Here is a 24,402-nt window from a genome sequence, read left to right as displayed (position 1 = left end):
GAAGGCTGTTATAAGAACACTACGACATAGTTACTAGGAAATAGACAGAAGGCTGTTATTAGAACACTACTACATAGTTACTAGGAAATAGACAGAAGGCTGTTATAAGAACACTACTACATAGTTACTAGGAAATAGACAGAAGGCTGTTATAAGAACACTACTACATAGTTACTAGGAAATAGACAGAAGGCTGTTATAAGAACACTACTACATAGTTACTTGGAAATAGACAGAAGGCTGTTATAAGAACACTACTACATAGTTACTAGGAAATAGACAGAAGGCTGTTATAAGAACACTACTACATAGTTACTAGGAAATAGACAGAAGGCTGTTATAAGAACACTACTACATAGTTACTAGGAAATAGACAGAAGGCTGTTATAAGAACACTACTACATAGTTACTAGGAAATAGACAGAAGGCTGTTATAAGAACACTACTACATAGTTACTAGGAAATAGACAGAAGGCTGTTATAAGAACACTACTACATAGTTACTAGGAAATAGACAGAAGGCTGTTATAAGAACACTACTACATAGTTACTAGGAAATAGACAGAAGGCTGTTATAAGAACACTACTACATAGTTACTTGGAAATAGACAGAAGGCTGTTATAAGAACACTACTACATAGTTACTAGGAAATAGACAGAAGGCTGTTATAAGAACACTACTACATAGTTACTAGGAAATAGACAGAAGGCTGTTATAAGAACACTACTACATAGTTACTAGGAAATAGACAGAAGGCTGTTATAAGAACACTACTACATAGTTACTAGGAAATAGACAGAAGGCTGTTATAAGAACACTACTACATAGTTACTAGGAAATAGACAGAAGGCTGTTATAAGAACACTACTACATAGTTACTAGGAAATAGACAAGAAGGCTGTTATAAGAATACTACTACATAGTTACTAGGAAATAGAAGGCTGTTATAAGAACACTACTACATAGTTACTAGGAAATAGACAGAAGGCTGTTATAAGAATACTACTACATAGTTACTAGGAAATAGACAGAAGGCTGTTATAAGAACACTACTACATAGTTACTAGGAAATAGACAGAAGGCTGTTATAAGAACACTACTACATAGTTACTAGGAAATAGACAGAAGGCTGTTATAAGAACACTACTACATAGTTACTAGGAAATAGACAGAAGGCTGTTATAAGAATACTACTACATAGTTACTAGGAAATAGACAGAAGGCTGTTATAAGAATACTACTACATAGTTACTAGGAAATAGACAGAAGGCTGTTATAAGAATACTACTACATAGTTACTAGGAAATAGACAGAAGGCTGTTATAAGAACACTACTACATAGTTACTAGGTAATAGACAGAAGGCTGTTATAAGAACACTACTACATAGTTACTAGGAAATAGACAGAAGGCTGTTATAAGAATACTACTACATAGTTACTAGGAAATAGACAGAAGGCTGTTATAAGAACACTACTACATAGTTACTAGGAAATAGACAGAAGGCTGTTATAAGAACACTACTACATAGTTACTAGGAAATAGACAGAAGGCTGTTATAAGAACACTACTACATAGTTACTAGGAAATAGAAGGCTGTTATAAGAACACTACTACATAGTTACTAGGAAATAGACAGAAGGCTGTTATAAGAATACTACTACATAGTTACTAGGAAATAGACAGAAGGCTGTTATAAGAATACTACTACATAGTTACTAGGAAATAGACAGAAGGCTGTTATTAGAACACTACTACATAGTTACTAGGAAATAGACAGAAGGCTGGTATAAGAACACTACTACATAGTTACTAGGAAATAGACAGAAGGCTGTTATAAGAATACTACTACATAGTTACTAGGAAATAGACAGAAGGCTGTTATAAGAACACTACTACATAGTTACTAGGTAATAGACAGAAGGCTGTTATAAGAACACTACTACATAGTTACTGCAGAGTGTATAGAGTCTGTACTTCATAAAATAAATATCTACAAGGTCCAAGTAGGTTTACACTGAAAGCTTCACGAAGGACTAGCATTTCAAAACTAAGGCTGTTATAAGAACACTACTACATAGTTACTAGGAAATAGACAGAAGGCTGTTATAAGAATACTACTACATAGTTACTAGGAAATAGACAGAAGGCTGTTATAAGAACACTACTACATAGTTACTAGGAAATAGACAGAAGGCTGTTATAAGAACACTACTACATAGTTACTAGGAAATAGACAGAAGGCAGTTATAAGAACACTACTACATAGTTACTAGGAAATAGACAGAAGGCTGTTATAAGAATACTACTACATAGTTACTAGGAAATAGACAGAAGGCTGTTATAAGAACACTACTACATAGTTACTAGGAAATAGACAGAAGGCTGTTATAAGAATACTACTACATAGTTACTAGGAAATAGACAGAAGGCTGTTATAAGAACACTACTACATAGTTACTAGGAAATAGACAGAAGGCTGTTATAAGAACACTACTACATAGTTACTAGGAAATAGACAGAAGGCTGTTATTAGAACACTACTACATAGTTACTAGGAAATAGACAGAAGGCTGTTATAAGAACACTACTACATAGTTACTAGGAAATAGACAGAAGGCTGTTATAAGAACACTACTACATAGTTACTAGGAAATAGACAGAAGGCTGTTATAAGAATACTACTACATAGTTACTAGGAAATAGACAGAAGGCTGTTATTAGAACACTACTACATAGTTACTAGGAAATAGACAGAAGGCTGTTATAAGAACACTACTACATAGTTACTAGGTAATAGACAGAAGGCTGTTATAAGAACACTACTACATAGTTACTAGGAAATAGACAGAAGGCTGTTATAAGAACACTACTACATAGTTACTAGGAAATAGACAGAAGGCTGTTATAAGAACACTACTACATAGTTACTAGGAAATAGACAGAAGGCTGTTATAAGAACACTACTACATAGTTACTAGGAAATAGACAGAAGGCTGTTATAAGAACACTACTACATAGTTACTAGGAAATAGAAGGCTGTTATAAGAACACTACTACATAGTTACTAGGAAATAGACAGAAGGCTGTTATAAGAATACTACTACATAGTTACTAGGAAATAGACAGAAGGCTGTTATTAGAACACTACTACATAGTTACTAGGAAATAGACAGAAGGCTGTTATAAGAACACTACTACATAGTTACTAGGAAATAGACAGAAGGCTGTTATAAGAATACTACTACATAGTTACTAGGAAATAGACAGAAGGCTGTTATAAGAATACTACTACATAGTTACTAGGAAATAGACAGAAGGCTGTTATTAGAACACTACTACATAGTTACTAGGAAATAGACAGAAGGCTGTTATAAGAATACTACTACATAGTTACTAGGTAATAGACAGAAGGCTGTTATAAGAACACTACTACATAGTTACTAGGTAATAGACAGAAGGCTGTTATAAGAACACTACTACATAGTTACTAGGAAATAGACAGAAGGCTGTTATAAGAATACTACTACATAGTTACTAGGTAATAGACAGAAGGCTGTTATAAGAACACTACTACATAGTTACTAGGAAATAGACAGAAGGCTGTTATAAGAACACTACTACATAGTTACTAGGTAATAGACAGAAGGCTGTTATAAGAACACTACTACATAGTTACTAGGAAATAGACAGAAGGCTGTTATTAGAACACTACTACATAGTTACTAGGAAATAGACAGAAGGCTGTTATAAGAATACTACTACATAGTTACTAGAAAATAGACAAGGCTGTTATAAGAATACTACTACATAGTTACTAGGAAATAGACAGAAGGCTGTTATTAGAACACTACTACATAGTTACTAGGAAATAGACAGAAGGCTGTTATAAGAATACTACTACATAGTTACTAGGAAATAGACAGAAGGCTGTTATAAGAACACTACTACATAGTTACTAGGAAATAGACAGAAGGCTGTTATAAGAACACTACTACATAGTTACTAGGAAATAGACAGAAGGCTGTTATAAGAACACTACTACATAGTTACTTGGAAATAGACAGAAGGCTGTTATAAGAACACTACTACATAGTTACTAGGAAATAGACAGAAGGCTGTTATAAGAACACTACTACATAGTTACTAGGAAATAGACAGAAGGCTGTTATAAGAACACTACTACATAGTTACTAGGAAATAGACAGAAGGCTGTTATAAGAACACTACTACATAGTTACTAGGAAATAGACAGAAGGCTGTTATAAGAACACTACTACATAGTTACTAGGAAATAGACAGAAGGCTGTTATAAGAACACTACTACATAGTTACTAGGAAATAGACAGAAGGCTGTTATAAGAACACTACTACATAGTTACTAGGAAATAGACAGAAGGCTGTTATAAGAACACTACTACATAGTTACTTGGAAATAGACAGAAGGCTGTTATAAGAACACTACTACATAGTTACTAGGAAATAGACAGAAGGCTGTTATAAGAACACTACTACATAGTTACTAGGAAATAGACAGAAGGCTGTTATAAGAACACTACTACATAGTTACTAGGAAATAGACAGAAGGCTGTTATAAGAACACTACTACATAGTTACTAGGAAATAGACAGAAGGCTGTTATAAGAACACTACTACATAGTTACTAGGAAATAGACAGAAGGCTGTTATAAGAACACTACTACATAGTTACTAGGAAATAGACAGAAGGCTGTTATAAGAACACTACTACATAGTTACTAGGAAATAGACAGAAGGCTGTTATAAGAACACTACTACATAGTTACTAGGAAATAGACAGAAGGCTGTTATTAGAACACTACTACATAGTTACTAGGAAATAGACAGAAGGCTGTTATAAGAACACTACTACATAGTTACTAGGAAATAGACAGAAGGCTGTTATAAGAACACTACTACATAGTTACTAGGAAATAGACAGAAGGCTGTTATAAGAATACTACTACATAGTTACTAGGAAATAGAAGGCTGTTATAAGAACACTACTACATAGTTACTAGGAAATAGACAGAAGGCTGTTATAAGAATACTACTACATAGTTACTAGGAAATAGACAGAAGGCTGTTATAAGAACACTACTACATAGTTACTAGGAAATAGACAGAAGGCTGTTATAAGAACACTACTACATAGTTACTAGGAAATAGACAGAAGGCTGTTATAAGAACACTACTACATAGTTACTAGGAAATAGACAGAAGGCTGTTATAAGAACACTACTACATAGTTACTAGGAAATAGACAGAAGGCTGTTATAAGAATACTACTACATAGTTACTAGGAAATAGACAGAAGGCTGTTATTAGAACACTACTACATAGTTACTAGGTAATAGACAGAAGGCTGTTATAAGAACACTACTACATAGTTACTAGGAAATAGACAGAAGGCTGTTATAAGAATACTACTATATAGTTACTAGGAAATAGACAGAAGGCTGTTATAAGAACACTACTACATAGTTACTAGGAAATAGACAGAAGGCTGTTATAAGAACACTACTACATAGTTACTAGGAAATAGACAGAAGGCTGTTATAAGAATACTACTACATAGTTACTAGGAAATAGACAGAAGGCTGTTATAAGAACACTACTACATAGTTACTAGGAAATAGACAGAAGGCTGTTATAAGAACACTACTACATAGTTACTAGGAAATAGACAGAAGGCTGTTATAAGAACACTACTACATAGTTACTAGGAAATAGAAGGCTGTTATAAGAACACTACTACATAGTTACTAGGAAATAGACAGAAGGCTGTTATAAGAATACTACTACATAGTTACTAGGAAATAGACAGAAGGCTGTTATAAGAATACTACTACATAGTTACTAGGAAATAGACAGAAGGCTGTTATTAGAACACTACTACATAGTTACTAGGAAATAGACAGAAGGCTGTTATAAGAACACTACTACATAGTTACTAGGAAATAGACAGAAGGCTGTTATAAGAATACTACTACATAGTTACTAAGAAATAGACAGAAGGCTGTTATAAGAATACTACTACATAGTTACTAGGAAATAGACAGAAGGCTGGTATAAGAACACTACTACATAGTTACTAGGAAATAGACAGAAGGCTGTTATTAGAACACTACTACATAGTTACTAGGAAATAGACAGAAGGCTGTTATAAGAACACTACTACATAGTTACTAGGTAATAGACAGAAGGCTGTTATAAGAACACTACTACATAGTTACTGCAGAGTGTATAGAGTCTGTACTTCATAAAATAAATATCTACAAGGTCCAAGTAGGTTTACACTGAAAGCTTCACGAAGGACTAGCATTTCAAAACTAAGGCTGTTATAAGAACACTACTACATAGTTACTAGGAAATAGACAGAAGGCTGTTATAAGAATACTACTACATAGTTACTAGGAAATAGACAGAAGGCTGTTATAAGAACACTACTACATAGTTACTAGGAAATAGACAGAAGGCTGTTATAAGAACACTACTACATAGTTACTAGGAAATAGACAGAAGGCTGTTATAAGAATACTACTACATAGTTACTAGGAAATAGACAGAAGGCTGTTATTAGAACACTACTACATAGTTACTAGGAAATAGACAGAAGGCTGTTATAAGAACACTACTACATAGTTACTAGGTAATAGACAGAAGGCTGTTATAAGAACACTACTACATAGTTACTAGGAAATAGACAGAAGGCTGTTATAAGAATACTACTACATAGTTACTAGGAAATAGACAGAAGGCTGTTATAAGAACACTACTACATAGTTACTAGGAAATAGACAGAAGGCTGTTATAAGAACACTACTACATAGTTACTAGGAAATAGACAGAAGGCTGTTATTAGAACACTACTACATAGTTACTAGGAAATAGACAGAAGGCTGTTATAAGAACACTACTACATAGTTACTAGGAAATAGACAGAAGGCTGTTATAAGAACACTACTACATAGTTACTAGGAAATAGACAGAAGGCTGTTATAAGAATACTACTACATAGTTACTAGGAAATAGACAGAAGGCTGTTATTAGAACACTACTACATAGTTACTAGGAAATAGACAGAAGGCTGTTATAAGAACACTACTACATAGTTACTAGGTAATAGACAGAAGGCTGTTATAAGAACACTACTACATAGTTACTAGGAAATAGACAGAAGGCTGTTATAAGAATACTACTACATAGTTACTAGGAAATAGACAGAAGGCTGTTATAAGAACACTACTACATAGTTACTAGGAAATAGACAGAAGGCTGTTATAAGAACACTACTACATAGTTACTAGGAAATAGACAGAAGGCTGTTATAAGAACACTACTACATAGTTACTAGGAAATAGAAGGCTGTTATAAGAACACTACTACATAGTTACTAGGAAATAGACAGAAGGCTGTTATAAGAATACTACTACATAGTTACTAGGAAATAGACAGAAGGCTGTTATTAGAACACTACTACATAGTTACTAGGAAATAGACAGAAGGCTGTTATAAGAACACTACTACATAGTTACTAGGAAATAGACAGAAGGCTGTTATAAGAATACTACTACATAGTTACTAGGAAATAGACAGAAGGCTGTTATTAGAACACTACTACATAGTTACTAGGAAATAGACAGAAGGCTGTTATAAGAACACTACTACATAGTTACTAGGAAATAGACAGAAGGCTGTTATAAGAACACTACTACATAGTTACTAGGAAATAGACAGAAGGCTGTTATAAGAACACTACTACATAGTTACTAGGAAATAGACAGAAGGCTGTTATAAGAACACTACTACATAGTTACTAGGAAATAGACAGAAGGCTGTTATTAGAACACTACTACATAGTTACTAGGAAATAGACAGAAGGCTGTTATAAGAACACTACTACATAGTTACTAGGAAATAGACAGAAGGCTGTTATAAGAATACTACTACATAGTTACTAGGAAATAGACAGAAGGCTGTTATAAGAACACTACTACATAGTTACTAGGAAATAGACAGAAGGCTGTTATAAGAACACTACTACATACTCCATAGTTACTAGGAAATAGACAGAAGGCTGTTATAAGAACACTACTACATAGTTACTGCAGAGTGTATAGAGTCTGTACTTCATAAAATAAATATCTACAAGGTCCAAGTAGGTTTACACTGAAAGCTTCACGAAGGACTAGCATTTCAAAACTACTACTATATATATTAACATGACAGAAATTGCAGCTCTGAGTAAAATAAGGTACAGTGCAGTTTTAACATCAAAGCAAAGTTGACAAGACAAGAAAATTGACTATAAATTCATTGCAACAAATGCTGTTGGTGAAAACCCAGCTATTTAAAAATCATAATTTCATGTCCTCATAATACAGTTTAGTGAGTAAAATACTGTGGCCATCATAAAATACATCATTATATCAAAACTTGTTTCACTACCAAGTGGATGTACTGTGTATATTGACAGTAGTAATCTCACATAATAGACTGGAGTGACTACTCCACAATCAAACAATACATTTGTGTTTTTTCCTTAACATCTCCTAAATTCAAAGTATTGTTACCTTAGGGTTTCTTAGATAAAGTGCTTCATTCAATAAATAATGTACATCTGTTACTGCAGGATATCTCATTAACAACTTCATACAGCTTGGATAGTCAGCTACGATCACTGTTAAAAAACAAAAGCATTATTCAGTAATGTGACTGGGGGCACACTTCAGGTAGTACTATACTCCAATATTACTTACATCAAGTTGAGATGAATCTGTGAGCAAAAAACACCAGCTCTTCAGATGAACATAGTATTTCGAAATAAATTTATCTTTCCTAAATTTCCATATGTTGATGATATCACTCAATTTCAAGTCTATCCTTAGAATTCTATCTCAGAAAAAAGAAAAGCCCTTGTTGAATCACATACATGTATCAGTACATGTAAGATGGGATTTCACCAAAGTCACACCTAACACTGGTTTCAAACTTATCCATTGTTTAAGTCTGTTTTACAGCACCCATCCTGCTTCATAATGAATGGTGGGAATACACAAATCATAATTAATGGCAATAGCAAGTGAAAATAGAGTAGAATACACCGCATTACAGGTGAAATGAACTTTTACAAGGGGTCTTCTACAGTTGAAAAATACTTTGTACTTAATATACATTGCCATATGACTAGTAAGAGTACTCCACAAGTATACACTACAACCAGTGCATTGTTATGATTTATTGCATAATTAAATATTTTATCTACTGGATAAAAGTTACTTACATCTATCACGTATGTAAATTAGCATAGCAACAAAGATGTAATCAACAAGGTCAAAGGTTATGCTATCTGCATAAATGGCATCCCATAATACTAGTAAGTCCTGTAGTGGAAATTCTCGACCAAACAGTAAACGTACCCATCGTCTGAAAGATGAAATGATACAATGTATCAAATGTCAGTCTGTTTAACCATAACAATGATGAACCACTAATTTAGTGACAACATTTTTCTACTCATTCAATAACAAACAGTAAATCCCAACACATTATGTCAAAGTATCTCACAGTTTCAAAGTATATACAATGTATTTTATTATGTTTAAGCCTGCATATAGAGTTTACAACAGAATGTATATACTAAAGGCCCATTTACATGGAACGACACATGAAGCAATTCGTCACATGCGACAAGACTAGCAACTACGACAACTACGACAGCAATTAGTTGCTTGGTGAGTCGCAAGGGCTGTCACAAGGCATGGCAAACTGTTGCACATGTGTAGACATTAATAAGGTTACAGGTCATTAAGGTCAAGTGTAGACATTAATAAGGTTACAGGTCATTAAGGTCAAGTGTTCTTCTTTTCGACAGGAATCTGGAAGAAATGTTATATAATTGCTAATATTACCAATAAAATGACTGAAAACTTGTAGAGGTATTGATAGTAAAACTATATTCAATTCAAAGTTCATTTATGGTGATGTTGATCTTTCTGATGTCGCTACTTGCATTCAAGTTGGAAATAAAATGATATTCAGTGGAGATCAAGCATTCATATACGTTGTATACTATTGATAAGTGGTAATCATGGTGATAAATCAAAATGATATCAAAAAGACTTGCCGAAAAGAATTTTTATACTAAAAATATGGCAGCCTTAACACTGAATGTCATTTGACACATGGGTATATGTCAAAGATTATTACTTGCGACGTGACAAAATGATTACACAGGGCAATTCATGGAACAACTCGAGAAGCAACTTGCAGATGAGTTGCAGAATATTTGACATGTCAGATTCCTTGTGACACACGTAGAGATGTCGCAAGGCCCTGTGATCATGTTCATACATGAGGCAATTCATCGTATGCAACGAATTGCTTAGTGCATTGCTCATCGAGTTGCCTCGTGTAACTGGACCTTAAGTCCACTCGTCCTAGAGGAACATATCAGAAAACAGGAGATGGTATTAGTGCATGTTAGAAACCATGAGATGGTATTAGGAGCATGTTAGAAACCAGGAGATGGTATTAGGAGCATGTTAGAAACCAGGAGATGGTATTAGGAGCATGTTAGAAACCATGAAATGGTATTAGTGCATGTTAGAAACCAGGAGATGGTATTAGGATCATGTTAGAAACCTGGAGATGGTATTAGTGCATGTTAGAAACCATGAGATGGTATTAGGAGCATGTTAGAAACCAGGAGATGGTATTAGGAGCATGTTAGAAACCATGAAATGGTATTAGTGCATGTTAGAAACCAGGAAATGGTATTAGTGCATGTTAGAAACCAGGAAATGGTATTAGTGCATGTTAGAAACCAGGAAATGGTATTAGTGCATGTTAGAAACCAGGAGATGGTATTAGTGCATGTTAGAAACCAGGAAATGGTATTAGTGCATGTTAGAAACCAGGAGATGGTATTAGCTGGTATTAGGAACATGTCAGAAACCAGGATATGGTATTAGGAGCATGTTAGAAACCAGGAGATGGTATAAGGAGCTTGTCAGAAACCAGGATATGGTATTAGGAGCATGTTAGAAACCAGGAAATGGTATTAGGAACATGTTAGTAACCAGGAGATGGTATTAGGAGCATGTTAATAACCAGGAGATGGTATTAGGAGCATGTTAATAACCAGGAGATGGTATTAGGAACATGTTAGTAACCAGGAGATGGTATTAGTGCATGGTAGAAACCAGGAAATGGTATTAGGAGCATGTTAGTAACCAGGAGATGGTATTAGTGCATGTTAGAAACCAGGAAATGGTATCAGTGCATGTTAGAAACCAGGTAATGGTATTAGTGCATGTTAGTAACCAGGAGATGTTATTAAGAACATGTTAGAAACCAGATGTTATTAAGAGCATGTTAGAAACCAGATGTTATTAAGAGCATGTTAGAAACCTGGAGATGTTATTAAGAGCCTGTTAGAAACCAGGAGATGGTATTAGGATCATGTTAGAAACCTGGAGATGTTATTAAGAGCATGTTAGAAACCAGGAGATGGTATTAGGATCATGTTAGTAACCAGGAGATGGTATTAGGAGCATGTTAGAAATCAGGAGATGGTATTAGGAGCATGTTAGAAACCAGGAAATGGTATTAGGAGCATGTTAGAAACCAGGAGATGGTATTAGGAGCATGTTAGTAACCAGGAGATGGTATTAGGAGCATGTTAGAAACCAGGAGATGGTATTAGGAGCATGTTAGAAACCAGGAGATGAATACCATTTTCAAAGAATGTTGGGAAGGTTATTTTAAAACTGTTGTTGTTTGTCACAAATGGCCATACTTCATAACTTGCATTATCATATACCTATAATCATGTCCCTGTGTATTGCTATTGAGAAATCGCAAGCTCTACCCTGGCAGTAATTTTCCGTATCACGGACCAGGACACTTTGCCCAAATAAGGTCAGGTGCGGGTATTTTGGACTACTTTCTTTCCCGTTGCTATTCCTGTTGTAAAAATTGTTAGCATCCTGGGTACATGTATGCTATCATGGCAGAAGCGGACGATATTCAAAAGTGGCGCCAGGAATTCCTCCTGAAATCTTAAACAGTATTCTATTTGGCGATTGTGGTGAAGCTACATACAATATTGGTATTAAAGGAATCTTTGGATTCGATCAAAAGATGTACAAATAGTGAAGTCGACAATAGACAATGCACAATGCTCATGTGTCCACTTCGTGTGATTATGAAGAGTTGTAAGCTACGGTCATTTTTCCAAAACATCTGTTGCATAGTTAAATTATTGTAAATTTTATGAAATGCCAAACCTTGTTAACAGTAATATTGTGTTGCACGTTTTCATTTTTTCGTGCATTAGCAGCTGTGTTTGTGTATTTCCCGGGACTCGAATGATGCGTATGTACGCACATGCAATGCAAGGGGCTCGTGATATGAGCATACTGAAATCCTCCGCCAGGCCATACATGTGATGAGGCCTTGGCATATGTCAACATCTACAATGGACGGCAATTTGTTTTCAGTATAATGTCCCTTAGTCTCTAAAAATGTCCAAATTTTCATCCAGTTAAACTGCCAAAACATGAGAAAATCCTGCAAACGTAACACTTTTGACAACTGTACTAAACTTTCTCTTCTTTATGTTGTTGGTGGTACTTCATTTGCTGAGCAGCTATCCCGACCCTCACTCTCTAAAATGACAAGATAGAATATTACTCCAAATAATGTAATACCTAGGTATAACTTACATTCCATAAACCTGAGGTGCAATTTCTAGTCGACTGAGATGTAGATGAAGATCATAGTCAAACCTCTTGAGGACATGTTCTTGTATCTTGGTAAGTTTGTTGACAACAGGTGATGTTGGATTGAATAGGTCTGGTGTTGCAAATGGTGTGGTGTTCAGTATCTTGTTTTTACCTATGCCTTGATCTAGAAAACCATCACATCGTCCAAATCGATATAATGGCTCCATTGTCTCCATTAATTGGGAAAATATTGCACTACAAGAGATAAGTGTCAGATAGGTTTAATTGGATGATTTCCTTAGTACATATGCTAATTTTGGTGACTCCACAATGATTTTCTTAAAGTTTGTATACTAATTTTGGTGAATCCAACATGATTTCCTTGGGATGTACTTTTGGTGAATTCACCATGATTTCCTCAGTGCATACATACTTTTGGTGAATCCACCATGATTTCCTTAGTGCATACATACTTTTGGTGAATCCACCATGAGATCCTTAGTACGTACATTGGTGAATCCACCATGATTTCCTTAGTACATATATACCTTTGGTGAATCCACCATGATTTCCTTTGTACGTACATTGGTGAATCCACCATGATTTCCTTAGTGCATACATACTTTTGGTGAATCCACCATGATTTCCTTAGTACGTACATTGGTGAATCCACCATGATTTCCTTTGTACATATATACTTTTGGTGAATTCACCATGATTTCCTTTGTACGTACATTGGTGAATCCACCATGATTTCCTTAGTGCATACATACTTTTGGTGAATCCACCATGATTTCCTTTGTACGTACATTGGTGAATCCACCATGATTTCCTTTGTACATATATACTTTTGGTGAATTCACCATGATTTCCTCAGTGCATACATACTTTTGATGAATCCACCATGATTTCCTTTGTACGTACATTGGTGAATCCACCATGATTTCCTTTGTACATATATACTTTTGGTGAATCCACCATGATTTCCTTTGTACGTACATTGGTGAATCCACCATGATTTCCTTAGTGCATACATACTTTTGGTGAATCCACCATGATTTCCTTAGTACGTACATTGGTGAATCCACCATGATTTCCTTAGTACGTACATTGGTGAATCCACCATGATTTCCTTTGTACGTACATTGGTGAATCCACCATGATTTCCTTTGTACATATATACTTTTGGTGAATTCACCATGATTTCCTCAGTGCATACATACTTTTGATGAATCCACCATGATTTCCTTAGTACGTACATTGGTGAATCCACCATGATTTCCTTAGTACATATATACCTTTGGTGAATCCACCATGATTTCCTTTGTACGTACATTGGTGAATCCACCATGATTTCCTTAGTACATATATACCTTTGGTGAATCCACCATGAGATCCTTAGTACGTACATTGGTGAATCCACCATGATTTCCTTAGTACATATATACTTTTGGTGAATCCACCATGAGATCCTTAGTACATACATTGGTGAATCCACCATGATTTCCTTAGTACGTACATTGGTGAATCCACCATGATTTCCTCAGTGCATACATACTTTTGATGAATCCACCATGATTTCCTTAGTACATACATACTTTTGGTGAATCCACCATGATTTCCTTAGTACGTACATACTTTTGATGAATCCACCATGATTTCCTTAGTACATACATACTTTTGGTGAATCCACCATGATTTCCTTAGTACGTACATTGGTGAATCCACCATGATTTCCTTAGTACATACATACTTTTGGTGAATCCACCATGATTTCCTAAGTACGTACATTGGTGAATCCACCATGATTTCCTTAGTACGTACATTGGTGAATCCACCATGATTTCCTTAGTACGTACATTGGTGAATCCATCATGATTTCCTTAGTACGTACATTGGTGAATCCACCATGATTTCCTTAGTACGTACATTGGTGAATCCACCATGATTTCCTTAGTGCATACATACTTTTGGTGAATCCACCATGATTTCCTTAGTACGTACATTGGTGAATCCACCATGATTTCCTTTGTACATATATACTTTTGGTGAATCCACCATGATTTCCTCAGTGCATACATACTTTTGATGAATCCACCATGATTTCCTTAGTACGTACATTGGTGAATCCACCATGATTTCCTTAGTACATACATACTTTTGGTGAATCCACCATGATTTCCTTAGTACGTACATTGATGAATCCACCATGATTTCCTTAGTACGTACATTGGTGAATCCACCATGATTTCCTTAGTACATACATACTTTTGATGAATCCACCATGATTTCCTTAGTACGTACATTGGTGAATCCACCATGATTTCCTTAGTACATACATACTTTTGGTGAATCCACTATGATTTCCTTAGTACGTACATTGATGAATCCACCATGATTTCCTTAGTACGTACATTGGTGAATCCACCATGATTTCCTTAGTACATATATACTTTTGGTGAATCCACCATGATTTCCTCAGTGCATATATACTTTTGATGAATCCACCATGATTTCCTTAGTACGTACATACTTTTGATGAATCCACCATGATTTCCTCAGTACATATATACCTTTGGTGAATCCACCATGATTTCCTTAGTGCGTACATTGGTGAATCCACCATGATTTCCTTAGTACGTACATACTTTTGATGAATCCACCATGATTTCCTTAGTGCATACAAAGAAACACAAGTGGGTATAGTGATATGTCTTATACTTACTATGCATCATGTTCAATGTACTCTGGGTTCAACAGTTCCTTCACAATATCCCTGATAATACAAAACATTTATAAATGAGAAAGTTCTATTTTATGAATTCACACAATCTCCAAGACTTGAAATGATTACAGAGTCAGTTAGAAATACTAACTATGGGTGTAAAAGCAACAGGCAAAGCTGAACAGTCCTTTATTAAGATGAATGAATGTTGAGTAATTCAACTTATAATGTCAAACTTAGAATGGTGATGTACTGGATTCTGACATTACTACTGGACTGAATATAACACAGGATGAATAACTTCATAGGTATTGATCCTAGCACTGACATATCTATTACCCGGTTTTACAATCAGATACAAAGCATACAACCAAGTGGAAGTCTGTTTGTAACTGGCATATCATGTTTTGCTTTATTTCCACACACATATCATTTGCTAAAACTAAACTATATCTGTATTTATTTTTTAAAATATAAGTAACTGTTAAATCATATCTGAAATCATCAGAATGGATTCTCAGCATATTTAAATTCATTCTAAAGTCATGACAATATTATATATAAAATCTCCATTTGAAATCAATAAACATTGAATAGTTACAGTCATCGCAGTAATTTCCCGGACAGCAAACTACCGATGTTGCCAGCTAATTAGTGAGCAATATTGAGAGTTCACTTGACAATTACCGAGACATGTGTGTTTTGTAACTGATGTGACCGCATGCCGACTCAGCAGAAACTCATTTCCGTATTTATGTTACAATGTTTATACAAATTGCGCAACAAATTTCAAGTACATATACTTTCTGAAGGGGGTGACTGCTTGCTGTGTCATGGGTATAAGAACAACAAAGTGTTTGAGATGTGTATAGAAATATCCTAGGTCACCGCATCACCGTATAAAAAATAGATGTATGCATGCATTTTCTTGAAACGTTATTCATAAAGTAACCAGCCGAAGAAGTTGCAGATAATTTTTACCAACACATTTTGAAGGTCACACTTGCAAGTAATTTATACATCGCATTGTAGACTAAATATCCTGATTGACATAGTCTGGACTGGACATGTACTCTGGCTCCGAATGTATCAAAGCCTACAGATAGACAATGTTGTTGACAATAATTTTGATTAACACTTCCATTAGATAGCAATGGATGACCTTTCACATGAGCAGTGTACACAAATTTGATAGGACCATTCTCCTTGTACATGACTGTCGGCAAGCCTTTGATTTCAACATAATTTTGCCATTTTCTAGTTTTTAAAATTCGCTACTCCATCGTTTGCCCCTGACATTCAATGTCTCTTCTCAAAACATGATAGTTTGACATGTCGACATAGTAGAGCAGATAGCCTACACTGCGGAGAACCACCGCCAGTTTCAGTATGAGTAAACGGCAAATAACTAATTTCTTTTCTCCGGCTAGTAAGCCAGGTTGGATTGATGGAAATGATGAACAACCCGCTAATATCGCAATGAGACAGCAGGCAAATTGTGCCTTCCGAAATACTTCCCATGCTAGGCCTTTTGTTGTTATAGCGGCAAATTTGCTCTTCCGTATGTGATCTGTGCACTGTGTGCATGTTTGTTACTGTACATGTAACAATATCAGTGTATCAAATCTTGTATCGTCTTTACTTTAATTTATTTGAACTGAGCAATGGTTGAGTTAATTAAATTTACAAAATCTTCAGAGGAATTAGTGTGGTGTAGACAGTCATTGGTAGAAAAGTAAAAAATGATTCACGCAATACTCAACTTCCAAACACGTATGGCACTGGTGAAATGACACAATATATGTTATCAATTTCACTTCGCACATAAGTAATCTGCTATGAAATATTTGAGTAAACCAAACGAAAAAAAAAATTCCTACCGAACACTAATTGTACGTAATACGTGATGATTAGAACTAGCTGCATTTATTTGCAGATTAACGCATGACTCCATCTGACTTGCACCAAAGACAAGTCTATGTATTTGTCTGTGCTTGCACATGTAAAACAGGACGGGTTCCCCCAGTCACCCCATTACTTTTCCGAGTACATTCACATTCAGTCTCACTGAAAAACTTCAAGATGGAAATATCGTAAAATCCGCGAACAAGTACCTAAAACGTAGACATCAACAGCAACTTTTACACAAATGATATATTCACAGATACATGTACCTCCAATGCTCCCAGCGTTTGAACTTTTATGGGTGTGATGCTCGCATGTCGGCCTAAATGTAGCGTTAAACTTATAATTGAGAGTCAATACAAAGGAAATCCACAAAATCTGAAGAGAATATTTATGGCGCTATCTCGGCAACAACTTCTTTGATAGCAGTTTCTGTAAATACGGTGGCGAAGACATCGCATGCTCTAATAAGGTATCTTTTCACATAACGAAAACATATCTCACACGTATTAAATTTGGGACAATATGGCAGTTGAAATAGCAAATTAACCTCTCGTTCTCCTAATATTTCGCGTAAGTTTGGCTCTGCAATTCGACCGTGAGGAAAACCCAAAAGAAGCAACATTTTGAAGTGGGTAGTACGCTAACATCTCACTCATGTTTTCAGTGTGACCTTGTCCATTTGCGTTACTGTTAGAGAAATTGTAGCGATTGCTTCCAGTCAAACATCGGAACGGAAAAAGGCTCAAAAACAGAGGAAAGAACCCTCAAAATCACAGTACATGTTACAGTTATTGCCGGGAGTTATTGCAGCTAGTATAAGACATGGTTTGAGTGAACCATGTACACATTACATGGAAGGAGGATTCATTGAAGGGGTGGGCGGTGTGGTACATCAATCATAATAACAATATTTATGATTTGTTGCCGACTTTGGTGTTTTTTTTATATATTGATGGTCCTGAATAAAGATTAGCAAGCTTACCAAAGTGTGATAGTAAAGTTGAGTATATAAATACAAATATGTTTATGCCAAGTTACTAGTATAACCAGTACATGAAATGGTTTCTTTTGGACAAAGTTTTATGACTTCACCCGGGTGCTACACCATTTTTCTAATAAACAAGAAAGGCCTAAGTATGCGGCGACATCAGTTACAATATAAACATGTGGCTCGGTAATTGTCCATTGAACTCTCAACATAATAATTAGCTGGCAACATCGGTAGTTTGCTGCCATTGAGCTGGTTTGGCATTCACTGATAGAATACAGTCAGTCTTAGGGTCAACATTGCCAGAAGAAATTTATGTTACCATTGGACTTGTGAATGATAGATTTAATATTTGTAAGTAATGTGATAGAAATAATTAAAGCTGCCATTTTATAGGACCTGGTGTATCATAAATATTATATCATGCATAAGCCAAGTTATTGTCTTTGAACAGAAAATATGGATTATATGCCCTGGTCAGTCTACATCATGACAACCTGTGTCTATGTCACTGGTTTAGTGATGCTCTAAATAGGAGTCAAGACTTTGCAAATCACTATCATTTTCCCCAATTTTTTATAAACTATGTTTGAGGAGGTATAACTTTGTTACTCCCCAATATCTTACTTCAATCAGTAAGAAAATACTCGTGACCTAAGGGTTGTCACTACTCATCTAGCAACTTATGGTGGCAAGGCCTCCTTAGGTCACTCCTATTTTCCTTAGCTGAACAAAGACAAATAGTGGGGAATAATACCTAATTATACCATGCACGAGCCATTTAGAACAGAAAATATGGAATATATACTCTGGTCGTTCTATGTCATGATAATGTGTGTCTATGTCACAAAAATGCATGTCTATATCTCTCATTTGCTGTCTTCGAATAGGAGTCAAAATGTTCAAAATTATCATTTCTTTCCCAAATTTTTCTTTGATATTACTGGTGCTGGTATAATTATGTTATTCTCCACTAGTTTTTTTCATTCAGCCACAAAATATGCATGACCTAAGGGTTGTCAATACTCATCTACTGACTTGTAATTACAAAGAACCTTTAGGTCATGCATATTGTCCGTGGCTGAATGAAGACAAATATTGGGGAATAATATCTAAGTATTTCACATGTGACTTTGATATTAATTGTTAAAGAAGAACAAATCTGAAGAATAAAAGATAAACATAAAGCATAATATATAGCATAACATATTATTTATATAGAGTATGTCTGCAACACTAAAATGTCTCAAATATCAAAATCTTCGAGATTTGAATGTTACAGACTTTAAACCGACACCAAAATTGAGAAACAAAGGTAATAGCAAATAGGAGCTAAGCTAACCTCTTCTTTGGACCAATCACACTACGAATACATACATATTACCATATATGGGAATAGAACAATACACAATTATATTAATTTATGCAAATTCACAAAGGAAAGACATCAAATATGGCATCAATATTAGTTGTCATGCTGCATGCAGGATGTAGCAAAGCTGTGGCAAATAAAATCACAACAGAACTAAGAGTTATACAGATAAACAAAGTAAAATTTGCAGTTTATATAACTTGTCATTTGCTGCAAACATTTATCATAAAGAAGTTGAAATGTAAGTGTAATAATTTGCAAGGATCCAATAAATGATTGTGCTTTACAGAGATCTTTGCATGGAATGTTTTCATTATTTAAATGGATAGTAATCATCATTGTAATACACACTGTCAGGAAACTAAAATAAAATCAATTACAGTTGAATTACTACTAAAAGTTGTGGTCTTGTTTATAACAAATTGACAATTATAGGTTTAACCACACTGCCTCTCTCTGTTTACAACAGATAATGTGAAGTACTTTATAAGGTTTGTTGTGATTGGTTAGAAAACAAAGGAAACAAGCACATCTGGTGGCTGTGTTGTCACTGGGTGATATTAAAAGTATATCTATGTTTTCAAATCAGTGACAACCTTTGATAGGTTTACATCATAACATCATTTTACAAGGATTCCCATTATTTTAAAGTCGTGGTCTTTATGTCTGGGACAAATAAGTTTTACTGTAATATATTGTCCCTCTCTGTTTACAAAGGTTTGACATAAATATTTATAGACTTTAAGTCTGGGACAAATAAGTTTTACTGTAATATCTTGTCCCTCTCTGTTTACAAAGGTTTGACATAAATATTTATCGACTTTAAGTCTGGGACAAATAAGTTTACTGTAATATATTGTCCCTCTCTGTTTACAAAGGTTTGACATAAATATTTATAGACTTTAAGCAGTTCATTTGAATTGTTTGTAACTGTTACATTGCAATGGTAAAACAAACAGAAATAAAACACTTTTCTGAAAAACCTGACACATACATGACTACATACATGTATGTGACTATTTCTGGTGGTTTAAGAAATTTTCAAATACAATTCCACCTAATTATATGTTAATTAAAGACTATTACAACCATGCATGTACTAGCCATGTTGAACAAAAATATGGAATATACACTCTGGTCGTTCTACGTCATGACAATGTGTATCTATGTAATGACATATGTCTACATCACTGTTTCTCCTGTGTTTGAATTAAAGTCAAAACATTTAAAATTGCCATTACTTTCCCCAATTTTTCTTTGATATTACTGGCACTGGTATAATTATGTCATTCTCCAATATTTTCTTCATTCAGCCAGAAAATATTCATGCCCTAATGGTTGTCACCATGAGTCTAGAGACTCATAGTGACAAGGCCCCTTAGGTCACTCATATTTCCTTGGCTGAATAAAGACAAATTTTTTAGGATGACATCTAATTAGCAATACCACTACAAGTCTATATTAGCATTGAAGATACTGTGATACATTCTGTGACACCAAATCAATCTTCTATCATCAGATTTTGTATTTTGATGAACTATTCTGACATAGTGTATTTATGCACTTTGTGATTTTGTCATTCAAATCATGTCATGCAAATGGATCCCCTCTTTCAAGATATTTGCATAGTGCAGGTGTGATTCTGACAGCTAGCAAAGTGTTTTCATTTATTTGCTTGGTGATACATTCACTTAATGTGACACATTTAGAGTCATAAACCTTATCTTTACACAAAGCAAAATTTTAGTGAATTAATATGTGAAGCAGAGAGTTAGGTAGAGACTTAGTGTGCACATTATTACAGGTTGCAATAGAGAAAAATGTCTTAAAAGGGTATTAAAGTCAACAAGTGCCAGAGATGAAATCTATTGTAAGTAGACAAAGAAATTACAGGCAGATTATTCTAAGTTTCAAACATTATATCTCTAACAGCCAAGTATTTAAAATATCTGACAATAATCCCATATCTGACTTGCCCCTTTAACAATACTGTGATACAAATAATACCCAGATAACTATTAAAAATGTGTACTTTTTATACCCATTACTGTGATACAAATAATACCCAGATAACTATTAAAAATGTGTACTTTTTATACCCATTACTGTGATACAAATAATACCCAGATAACTATTAAAAATGTGTACTTTTTATACCCATTACTGTGATACAAATAATACCCAGATAACTATTAAAAATGTGTACTTTTTATACCCATTACTGTGATACAAATAATACCCAGATAACTATTAAAAATGTGTACTTTTTATACCCATTACTGTGATACAAATAATACCCAGATAACTATTAAAAATGTGTACTTTTTATACCCATTACTGTGATATAAATAATACCCAGATAACTATTAAAAATGTGTACTTTTTATACCCATTACTGTGATATAAATAATACCCAGATAACTATTAAAAATGTGTACTTTTTATACCCATTACTGTGATACAAATAATACCCAGATAACTATTAAAAATGTGTACTTTTTATACCCATTACTGTGATATAAATAATACCCAGATAACTATTAAAAATGTGTACTTTTTATACCCATTACTGTGATATAAATAATACCCAGATAACTATTAAAAATGTGTACTTTTTATACCCATTACTGTGATATAAATAATACCCAGATAACTATTAAAAATGTGTACTCTTTATACCCATTACTGTGATACAATAAAATACCCAGATAACTATTAAAAATGTGTACTTTTTATACCCATTACTGTGATATAAATAATACCCAGATAACTATTAAAATTCATATTTTTATATACAATCTCCCAGTATCTGAATTGAGTGCTATATCATCAAGGACGAATGATTCCCCTCATGATGGCCGTATCCCTCCGAGCCGATAGGATAGCCGATATACAGACATAGGGGAATCATGAGTCCGAGATGACGTAGCATGAATGAGAAATACCGGGAGATTAATTATTTATTATATACATAGACCCACTATTTTTTTCTATTATAATGACATTTTAAACTAAAATATTCTCAAACTTACACTGAACGTGCATTAATTTTATGAAGTGATAGGGCTACAGTGCTATGTTCATTCGGTTTTCAATGGCGACAGCTGCCGGCGCTACTACTACTAATGTATATGTCGAGATCAGTAAAATTACACCACAGACTTTCTGGGAACATTTTGCCAACAACGGGACGATTGTCAAGAGCAGTGATTAATTCTTTGACAAAATATAGACACTTTCATTGGAAAAAATGAGACATATTGAGAGACTGACTAACAAACGGATGCCTACATCGGTTATCATTATGTATAGAACTCGGCTCAGAGTCATACGCTAAAAACATCAACACTGGCAAATTAAAATGTTGAAACATTGTGAAATTTTCAAAAACACTGTCAAAAGTTGTTCAAAAATTCTATCAATAGTTGAATTTAATAGACAACGATTTCACTGCGTTGCACAAGCATCACAACTGGAAGTTTTTATGTTGATCATGTTAGCATGTCTACGGATGTTAGTGGCTGTACGAAAGGCGATAGATGTGTCCAAAAGAGGTGTATTTGTTCATTGTTTACACTGATGATGATGGTCGATGTTCGGCAATCCATGAATAAAAATACCGCCAATGGCATTGTAGCACAACTGTACAGTTTTTAAAAATGCTAACATGCGAACAATAAGTGTTCATTTGGTGAATGACTATCCAGTTGCCTATCCAACCATGTTGCTATCTTTACGATATATGCTATCATTTGGCTGTTGCTATGGATGTGGTCTTGTTGCTAGGCATATTTACATACATTTTTTGAATGTCTATTCAATTGTCTATTAATCTCCATTGTTATCTTCACAATATATGTGATCATTTGGCTGTTGCTATGGGCGTGGTCTTGTTGCTAGGCACACTTGCATACATTTTTTGAATGTTTATTCATTTGTCTTCTATTCCTGTTGTTATCTTTGCAATATATGTGATTATTTGGCTGTTGCTATGGGCGTGGTCTTGAAGCTAGGCATATTTACATACATTTTTTTGAATGTTTATTCAATTGTCTATTAATTCCCTTTGTTATCTTTGCAATATATGTGATCATTTGGCTGTTGCTATGGGCGTGGTCTTGTTGCTAGGCACATTTGCATACATTTTTTGAATGTTTATTCATTTGTCTTTCTATTCCTGTTGTTATCTTTGCAATATACATGATTATTTGGCTGTTGCTATGGGCGTGGTCTTGTTGCTAGGCAAATTTACATACATTTTTTGAACGTTTATTCAATTGTCTATTAATCCCTGTTGTTATCTTTGTGAAATACACGACCGTCATGGTTGCTACGGTATTTGCATACATTTTTTGAATGTTTATTCATTTGCCTAGCATATGATGTTGTTATTTGACCAAAATATACTGCCATTTGGTTGTTGCTAAGGGCGTGGTCATGGTTGCTAGGGCCAATTTTGTCAAAATGTTTTGAAGAATAACATGCAGAAACATCTCACCAAGTTTCAGACTCGGTGACCAAGTACTTTTTGAGATATAAGTTTTTGACCAAAAATGAACATTTTTACACCTAATTTGCATATCACTCATGGAATCATGGTATGCTTAATATTTCTTTGTCCATACATCCCTAGATACATTCCCATTAAATTTCAGCCCAA

The 24,402-nt window shown here is 34.5% G+C and overlaps 1 protein-coding gene across 4 annotated transcripts in view; it reads right to left on the bottom strand.

Moving 5' to 3' along the window:
* The window catches only part of LOC144447075 (TBC1 domain family member 5-like), a 74,267-nt gene that overhangs the window by 14,686 nt on the left and 35,179 nt on the right, over positions 1–24,402 (bottom strand). For 3 of the 4 annotated variants that reach the window (XM_078136977.1, XM_078136979.1, XM_078136978.1), the window contains 5 exons: positions 19,713–19,733; positions 15,475–15,525; positions 12,750–13,004; positions 9,305–9,447; positions 8,595–8,701 (listed from right to left, as the gene is read on the bottom strand). In XM_078136977.1, the coding sequence (XP_077993103.1) occupies positions 8,595–8,701; positions 9,305–9,447; positions 12,750–13,004; positions 15,475–15,525; positions 19,713–19,733 (577 nt within the window). The remainder of the gene's footprint in view (positions 1–8,594; positions 8,702–9,304; positions 9,448–12,749; positions 13,005–15,474; positions 15,526–19,712; positions 19,734–24,402) is intronic. The other variant, XM_078136980.1, reaches the window with a different exon arrangement.

Source organism: Glandiceps talaboti, chromosome 16, assembly GCF_964340395.1.
Source record: "Glandiceps talaboti chromosome 16, keGlaTala1.1, whole genome shotgun sequence".
Lineage (NCBI taxonomy): Eukaryota > Metazoa > Hemichordata > Enteropneusta > Spengelidae > Glandiceps > Glandiceps talaboti.
Note: the sequence above shows the minus strand (reverse complement) of the source record. Positions and strands in the feature narration are given on the sequence as shown.